Below are 10,252 nucleotides of genomic sequence, written 5' to 3' on the forward strand. Positions count from 1 at the left end.
ATAACATCAGTGGTGGAGGAGTACAAGGTGACAAAAACACGCCAGGCCATGATGCTACGAGACAGCAAAGACGAGCGAGTACGGCAGGCAGGCATTGTCGTCAGGTCAGGCAGAAAGTGGTTAGCCAGCAAAGCACTGAGGGAAGCGGAGGATCGACTGAATCACGCGGACATTGTGGGATCAGTAGCCCAGGGAAGACTTGGTCTGGGTTGCTCATCCAGAACAAGATGGAACAAAGCTGACCCAAAGGAGCGGCGAGGGTTGTTGCAGAGGGAGGTCCGAAAGGCTGAGGAGGAAAGCCGGTATGTCAAGGCAGTAGCCATGAAAAAACAAGGCAGCTGGACTAGATGGGAGAGTGTAAAAGACAGATCTCTAACCTGGCAGGACATCTGGAGCATGGAAGGCCACCGGATCAAGTTCCTGCTGTGTTCTACATATGATGTCCTGCCCACCCCATCAAACCTCCATACTTGGGGAATGGTAGAGAGCCCCAGCTGCACACTCTGCGGAAAGATAGCTAACCTGGAGCATGTCCTCTCCTCTTGTCACTCAAGTTTAGCAGATGGCAAGTTCCGGTGGCGTCATGACCAGATCCTTGCTCAGCTGGCAGAGGGTGTTGAGCAGGCCAGGAAGAAGACAAGGCACCTCTCTAATGGGCCTCGCTTCATCCACTTCCTCAGGGCAGGTGAAAGCGCAGCAGCAGGAGGGAGGAACAAAGGAGTCCTGGCCACGGCAAACGACTGGGAGATGCGGGCCGACCTGAAGAAGCAGCTCAAATTCCCAGAGGAGATAGCCCACACTACCCTGAGACCTGATATTGTTCTGTGGTCTAGAGGAGCCAAACAGGTGGTGCTTATCGAGCTGACAGTACCTTGGGAAGAGAGGATGGAGGAGGCGTACGAACGTAAGCTCAGGAAGTACCAAACCCTCATCCTCGAGAGCCAGCAAAATGGATGGAAGGCCTGGAACCTACCGGTGGAGGTCGGCTGTAGAGGTTTTGCGGGGCGGTCGCTCTGGAGAGCCCTCGGACTGCTAGGGATCAAAGGGCTGGCTAGGAAGCGGCTGGTAGCCAACACCACTAAAAGGGCAGAGGAAGCATCACGCTGGATTTGGATACAAAGAAAGGTGCGGTGGCAGAGCCGACCTACTGAAGGACTAGGGACATAGAGTTGGGTGGCATTCGGCAGGGGTAGATCCAGGACGCTGGATCTGCCGTCGAGCCCCTCCGAAGCGTCATGGGCTTAATTCGACGAAACGTTGATGACGGGGGGTGCCCATTTGAGAACCTGCTGATGCCAACCAACTCATGTCCAGTTGAGGTATGCGGTCAAGCTTAGTCTTGGCTCAGGGAGGAGGACGTCCCTGCCATGCAGAGTCCCGCCGGTGCCTTGATAGAAGGAGAGATGAAGAGAGCGAGGCCACAGGCTCACAGATGGTGCAGGGACGAGTACCTGTAAAGGTGAGCCAGTTGCGATACCCTTATCGTATTTTGCATATATATATATATATATATATATATATATATATATATATATATATATATATATATATATATATAAATATATATATATATATATATATATATACATATATTTAAATATATATATAAATATATATATATATATATATATATATATATATATAAATATATATATATATATATATATATATATATATATATATATATATATAAATATATATATATATATATATATATATATATATATATAAATATATATATATATATATATATATATATATATATATATATATATATATATATATATATATATATATATATTTTTTTTTTTTTTTTTTTTTTTCACCATAAACGAGCTTTAGGTGCAAACTTGCAAATTGGAAAATTTAAACTTGAACTAAAAACGCGATGTGTTCGCTTGTTATATATTTATATATACATATATATATGCAGATTTATATATATATATATATATATATATACATATATATGCAGATTTGTATATATATATATATATATATATATATATATATATATATATATATATGTGGGTTAGGGTAAGAGTTAGGGCCTACCCTAACCAACCATATACTACATCGTACAATTATGTTGCGCTAAATTGATAATGAACGTTTCACTTAACTTAACTGTTAATATTAGCTTCACCACTTTAGTCATAATTTTTGCGCCGGAGAAACTTCTTGATGACTTTAGCTCCCGACTTTGTTTGATATCATCAATACTGCCACATGTGGTGGAAATGTGTATTACAACTGAGCGCCGCCAAGGCCCATAATGCCCAAAGATATTTTTGGGTGGCCTCTAGTGGGCGCTCGGGGGTCCAAAAATGGCCCTAAGGTTAAGAAACACAGTTTTAAGTGTTTTGTGTTTGCCACCGTGCTTGCCCGTCCATTATCATCCGGCTTGTTGATGTAGAATCTCGCACCAAACGAGCGCAGCCCGGAAGCAGAATAAGACTGAAGACTTGCCTCTCCGATCATGCCGTTCCAAACGCCGTCGATTTTCTTCCCGTGCTTCCCGTTGGTCACCAGGTAGAGGTCGTAGGTGAAGCCCACGATCTTGGCCAACCTCTTGAGGATGTCGATGCAAAAGCCCTTGCAGCACTGCTTCATGGGGGCCACGCCCTCGTGGTTGGTGCTAGAAGGAAAGGGGAGAAGGTTGCAAGGAGGCTGACAGCTTGGAAAATTACTTTTCAAAAGGTAATTCATTACAGTTACTTGTTACTTTCCCCAAAAAGTATGTCAATTACTAACAGAATTACTCTTTGACAAATGTAATTAATGACTATGCTAAGTATTTAATGAGTTATTTGGGGGAAAACAACTTAAAATATCTGGCATATGCATTTGAGAGACGTTTCATGAGAGCGGAGCGTGCTTTGCAGGGTTTTAACTCGTTTGCGGTCAGTGACGGCAGCTGTGTTAAATCTTCTCATTGGATGACGTTAATTTACCCTTGAGTACACTTACCTCAAAGCTACGTTGAGCCAGGCGAACAACGGTCACGCTCAAAAAGGTGTTAGAAGTAAATCTAATATTGCATTTTTTTAAACTGTCAACACTTTGAATTCTTCAACAGCTTCAGACCTATCCATAGTTATACAGTTTGTATGTATTTGTCATAGTTTTTTTTTAATAATGTTTTATGCTATTTTTGTATCCAAAAAAAAAAAAAAAAAAATTTAAAAAAATCTGCATTTTTTTATTTTATTTGATGGGAAATTCACAGAATATACTTAATTTCTAAAAAAACGAGTTGCAAAGTGGAATAGTTTAGATGAGGTAATTACAGTAATATATATATATATATATATATATATATATATATATATATATACATATATATATATATATATATATATATATATATATATACCACATTTGTATATATGTGTACTTTTTAAATGTTTTATGCTGTTTTTGTTAAAAAGAATGATGGGAAAAGCAAACTATGCAACATTTTTCAAAAATGAGTTGCAAAGTGGAATATTTTAGAACGAAGTAATAAAGTCTTTAATAGATTAATAATTTATAACAACATTGATTTTGATGCATTATTATTTTTGGAACATTTTTTTTTTTTCAAAAGCTCAAAAATGTGTTAAAAGTAAGTCATATATTATTTCTATATTTTTAAATGTTTTAAGGTTTAAAATGTTTTAACATGTTTAGACCTATACATAAATATAAAGTATTAATATATGTGTATATTTATATGTTTTTTATGCTGTTTGTGTTAAAAAAACAAAAACAAAAAACAATCCCGGAAAAACACAAAATAAGTAACATTTTCCAAAAATGATTTGCAAAGTGGAATATTTTATATGAAGTAATTACAGTTTTTTAATAAATTAATCATTTATAACAACACTGATGTTGATACATTATTATTTTTGCAACAGTTTTTTTTTCAACCAAAACTCTCACAATCTTTTCTTGGCCGAAAAAAAATCACACTTAAAGATTAAGTCATATATTGTTTAAATGGTTTAATTGTCCAAGGCTTAAAATGTTTTAATATCTGTACACCTATCCATAAATATAACATTTTTGCATATGTGTATTTTTTATATGTTTTATGCTGTTTTGGAAAAAACAAAAACCTCATGGGAAAATGACAAAATATGCAATATTTTCCAACAATTAGTTGCAAAGAGGAATATTTTAGGTCTTAGTTTAGGTTTAGGTTATCGTTTTTTTTTTACTTGCAATGCTTCAACTCTTTCAGCGTCTTCAGACCGATCCATAAATATGACGTTTTTATTGTTTTTGTATGTTTTTCTTAATAAATTAATTGAAAGTGTTTGCTGCCCTCCTGTTAGCGTGCTAACATTGCCATGCTAAAATTGTATGCTAGCAATTAGGCTATTTTCATACTGTTTAACCTAATACACATTAATTTTGTTACTTGGCGCCATTTAAGAAGTATGTCAGTTGCTCTCCTGTTATCGTGCTAACATTAGCATGCTAAAATTTTATGTTAACATTTAGGCTATTTTCATACTTTTTAACCTAATACACATTAATTTTGTTACTTGGCGCCATCCAAGAAGTATGTCAGTTGCTCTCCTGTTAGCGTGCTAACATTAGCATGCTAAAATTTTATGTTAACATTTAAGCTATTTTCATACTTTTTAACCTAATACACATTAATTTTGTTACTTGGCGCCATCTAAGAAGTATGTCAGCTGCTCTCCTGTTAGCGTGCTAACATTAGCATGCTAAAATTGTATGTTAACATTTAGGCTATTTTCATACTTTTTAACCTAATACACATTAATTTTGTTACTTGGCGCCATCTAAGAAGTATGTCAGCTTCTCTCCTGTTAGCGTGCTAACATTAGCATGCTAACATTTAGGTTATTTTCATAATTTTTAACATAATACACATGGATTTAGTTACTTGGCGCCATCTAAGAAGTATGTCAGCTTCTCTCCTGTTAGCGTGCTAATATTGTATGCTAACATTTAGGCTATTTTCATACTTTTCAACATAATACACATAGATTTTGTTACTTGGCGCCATCTAAGAAGTATGTTAGCTGCTCTCCTGTTAGCGTGCTAATATTAGCATGCTTACATTTTATATTAACATTCAGGCTATTTTCATACGTTTTAACCTAAAAAACATGGATTTAGTTACTCAGCGCCATCTAAGAAGTATGTCAGCTGCTCTCCTGTTAGCGTGCTAACATTACCATGCTAAAATTGTTATGTTAACATTTAGGCTATTTTCATACGTTTTAACCTAATACACATTCATTTTGTTACTTGGCGCCATCTAAGAAGTATGCCGGCTGCTCTCCTGTTAGCATGCTAACATTATCATGCTAAACTGTTTTGCTAACATTTAGGCTATTTTCATCCTTTTTTAACCTAATACACATGGATTTAGTTACTTGGCGCCATGGAAGAAGTATGTTAGCTTCTGTCCTGTTAGCATGCTAACATTACCATGCTAAAATTGTATGCTAAAATTTAGGCTATTTTCATACTTTTTAACCTAATACACATGGATTTTGTAACTTGGCGCCATCTAAGAAGTAAGCCAGCTGCTCTCCTGTTAGCATGCTAACATTAGCATGCTTAAATTTTATGTTAACATTTAGGCTATTTTCATACTTTTTAACCTAATACACATGAATGTTGTTACTTGGCGCCATCTAAGAAGTATTTCAGCTGCCCTCCTGTTAGCGTGCTAACATTAGCATGCTAAAATGTTATGCGAAAATTTAGGCTGTTTTCGTATTTTTTAACCTAATACGCAAGGATTTTGTTATGTAGCGGAGTCTAAGAAGTAGTTCAGCTTCAAGGACACCAAACCTGGCATTGAGTGGCCGCCTGCAGGGCACCGAGTCCCGGATGCAGGTCCCAGACGCGGGGTCGGCCAGCTCCACGATGACGAACGGTCTTTCCTCCAGCGTGACAACACGCAGATGCTGGGCGTCGTCCGGAGGTTTCAGGAAGGACCCGTAGCGGGACCAGGCAGGGTATCGCAGCCTCAGGACGCCGTTCTCCCACCAGCCTACCTGGGAAGACAGAATTGAACACGGATGTGATGATTGCGCATTTCCGCAACGTATTTACCTTTGGACGTAAGCTCACACCAAGCAGAAAGCATCACTTTCAAAATGACTATCATTCATTTCAAACTGTTAACACAAAAACATTTTTAAATCTTTTTTGTAGTAACAGACACCTTCATAACAGTATTTAATATGTACAATATACACACTGCAAGTATATATATAATGTAGTAACAGACACCTTCATAACAATATGTACAATATACACACTGCAAGTATATATATAATGTAGTAACAGAAACCTTCATAACAATATGTAATATGTACAATATACACACTGCAAGTATATATATATATAATGTAGTAACAGACACCTTCATAACAATATATAATATGTTTTATATACACACTGCAAGTATATATGTAATGTAGTAACGGGCACCTTCATAACAATATGTAATATGTACAATATACACACTGCAAGTATATATATATATAATGTAGTAACAGACACCTTCATAACAATATATAATATGTTTTATATACACACTGCAAGTATATATGTAATGTAGTAACGGACACCTTCATAACAATATGTAATATGTACAATATACACACTGCAAGTATATATATAACGTAGTAACAAACACCTTCATAACAATATGTACAATATACACACTGCAAGTATATATATAATGTAGTAACAGACACCTTCATAACAATATGTACAATATACACACTGCAAGTATATATATAATGTAGTACCAGACACCTTCATAACAATATGTACATTATACACACTGCAAGTATATATATAATGTAGTAACAGACACTTTCATAACAATATGTACAATATACACACTGCAAGTATATATATAATGTAGTAACAGACACCTTCATAACAATATGTAATATGTACAATATACACACTGCAAGTATATATATATTGTAGTAACAGACACCTTCATAACAATATGTAATATGTACAATATACACACTGCAAGTATATATATATTGTAGTAACAGACACCTTCATAACAATATGTAATATGTACAATATACACACTGCATGTATATTTATAATGTAGTAACAGACACCTCCATAACAATATGTAATATGCACAATATACACACTGCAAGTATATATATAAAATGTAGTAACAGAAACCTTCATAACAATATGTAATATGTACAATATACACATTGCAAGTATATATATATAATGTAGTAACAGACACCTTCATAACAATATGTTATATGTACAATATACACACTGCAAGTATATATATATATAATGTAGTAACAGACACCTTCATAACAATATGTAATATGTACAATATACACACTGCAAGTATATATATAATGTAGTAACAGACACCTTTATAACAATATGTAATATGTACAATATACACACGTAATCATAACAGTATCGACTAGATACGCTCCTGTACTTGGTATCATTACAGTGGATGTTAGGTGTCGATCCACCAATGGCGTTTGTTTACATTGTGATGCCGGTGAGCTACGACGTGTGTAGTGAAGCACGTTTAGCTATTCCTTGTCCTCCAGTGTTAATAATACTTGCAAGAAACATACTTTATTTGTCCCCATGGAGGCGAGGATTAGTGATTTAGAAGTAGCTAAAACTTCCGTGTCTTAAAGCAGCTCTTCCTGAGGGTGTTTCAGTGTTATAACTTCGTCTTTATCTTTACTTTTTACACCAAAAATGCGTCCGTTCTCCCTTTTCTGTCTACAAACTGTGTCCGCTTGTAAGTACTCAGTGCGTGTGCGCTGCCGAACATGCTCCTCTGCCCGTAAAACCAGTAATGTCATGACGTGGCGACGACGGGGGTTATTGCAGGGGCTGGGGGAACAATGGGAGACCTGGCTTTCTGCTCCGCCGCTCCCAGTCTGTGGAACGCTCTCCCTGACCACCTGAGGGCACCACAGACTGTGGATGCTTTTAAAAAAGGCTTAAAAAAAACTTCTTTTTTTTTTTAAACTTTTTTTTTTTAGATATATGCATACTAGTGTTAGCTATTTGGCTGATCTAGTTTTTATTTGTATTTATTTTTTATTTGTATTTTTTTTTTTTAATACACTGTAGCACTTTGAAGTTGTTTACTCAATGTAAAGTGCTTTTTACAAATAAAAATTATTATTATTATTGGGGGAACGGTACTTTTCAGAGGTGGTATAGTACCGAATATGATTCATTCGTATTACGGTACTAGACTAGCACCAGTATACCGTACAACCCTAGTTAGAATGCAAAAAAAAAACAACCCTTGTGTCTTCATGTCTCTCATAATGATTGTGTTCGCTCACTTCCCCTTGCGCGACAATAAACTTCACCGAGAAGGTCGGCACGGCGACAGCAGCATCCCGGTCCAAATCACCGCCACCAGATTGGCTCATTCCGCCGATGAAATGAGCGCGTGGAGCGCCACGACACGGCCCGCAGAATGACCGCTGAGATGAACGAGCGTGGCGCTCTCCATAAAACAAAAAAAAACGAAGGTTATTATCTCCATAAAGGCGCTATTTACTGCAGCATCTCAGGTGGCGCTCACCCGACATGCAAACATGACATGTTGTTGTTATGGTAGCGCGTTCACGATTGATGGCGGGCCGCCTCGTAATCCGGATTCGCCGCCCTCGTCGTTCATCGCCGTGTAATAATAATAATAATAATAATAATAATAACGTGGACATTACCGCTCCGAGTGAAATGGAGCTGGAGCTAGTTTACATACACTTGTAAAGAACATCATGTCATGGCTGTCTTGAGTTTACAATCATTTCTACAACTCTTATTTTTTGTGATAGAGTGATTGGAGCACATACTTGTTGGTCACAAAAAACATTCATGAAGTTTGCTTCTTTTATGAATTTATTATGGGTCTACTGAAAATGTGAGCAAATGTATACATACAGCACCACCTTGTGTGGCGTTCGGGTCTGTGGGACTGATTTTTTCAGCGCAACAAATGTGTGTTCCTACTTCTAATCATGGCAGAATCGATAACAACACAACAAAAATTCAACTACTTTTGGATAAATGTGTTTTGACAACCTTATCATTTTGAAGCTGAACATACTGAGGATGAAGCGAGCACAAAGGAAGAGTGAGACGAGAAGGTGAGGTGAAAGTGACTTTGGCGCTGTAAATGTGGAATTTGAAGCCGAGCTACTTCGACATAAATGAATTGCTTACCCCAAAAAAACCGGGGGAAAAATCCAAGGTCTGCTGGACCAGATGAATAAATGTCCATTGAGTGAGTCACTTTACTTTTTCACTCAGTACATATTGGTGTACTATCACAGTGTTGTGTATTCCAAACCCAAACGTATTTTGTGTTTGTTTATTAAAAGAAAAATGATACAATTAATTAATTTTTTAAACCGTTAATAGTACAATATACACACTGAAAGTGTATATATATATATATATATATATATATATATATATATATATATATTGTGGTTACAAACACCTTCATAACAATATGTAATATGTACAATATATACCGTATTTTGATCATTTTGATCAATGCAGGGACTGATTTTTTTCAGCGCAACAAATGTGTGATCCTACTTGTAATCATGGCAGAATCGATAACAACACAACAAAAATTCAACTACTTTTGGATAAATGTGTTTTGACAACCTTATCTTTTTGAAGCTGAACATACTGAGGATGAAGCGAGCACGAAGGAAGAGTGAGAAGAGAGGGTGAGGTGAAAGTGACTTTGGCGCTGTAAATGTGGAATTTGAAGCCGAGCTACTTCGACATAAATGAAGTGCTTACCCCAAAAAAACGGGGGGAAAAAATCCAAGGTCTGCTGGACCAGACGAATAAATGTCCATTGAGTGAGTCACTTTACTTTTTCACTCAGTACATATTGGTGTACTATCACAGTGTTGTGTATTCCAAACCCAAACGTATTTCGTGTTTGTTTATTAAAAGAAAAATGATACAATTAATTAATTTTTCAAACCGTTAATAGTACAATATACACACTGAAAGTGTGTGTATATATATATATATATATATATATATATATATATATGTATATATATATATACAGTGGGGCAAAAAAGTATTTAGTCAGCCACCGATTGTGCAAGTTCTCCCACTTAAAATGATGACAGAGGTCTGTAATTTTCATCATAGGTACACTTCAACTGTAAGAGACAGAATGTGAAAAAAAAATCCAGGAATT

General features: G+C 36.3%; 1 protein-coding gene across 2 annotated transcripts in view; it reads right to left on the reverse strand.

The window, feature by feature from the left end:
• Positions 1 to 10,252, reverse strand: part of grin2db (glutamate receptor, ionotropic, N-methyl D-aspartate 2D, b) — a 257,700-nt gene that overhangs the window by 86,273 nt on the left and 161,175 nt on the right. For both annotated transcript variants that reach the window (XM_061957572.2, XM_061957580.2), the window contains exons 7-8: positions 5,824 to 6,029; positions 2,470 to 2,638 (exon numbers count right to left, since the gene is read on the reverse strand). In XM_061957572.2, the coding sequence (XP_061813556.2) occupies positions 2,470 to 2,638; positions 5,824 to 6,029 (375 nt within the window). The remainder of the gene's footprint in view (positions 1 to 2,469; positions 2,639 to 5,823; positions 6,030 to 10,252) is intronic.

Source organism: Nerophis lumbriciformis, linkage group LG04 (genome assembly GCF_033978685.3).
Source record: "Nerophis lumbriciformis linkage group LG04, RoL_Nlum_v2.1, whole genome shotgun sequence".
NCBI lineage: Eukaryota > Metazoa > Chordata > Actinopteri > Syngnathiformes > Syngnathidae > Nerophis > Nerophis lumbriciformis.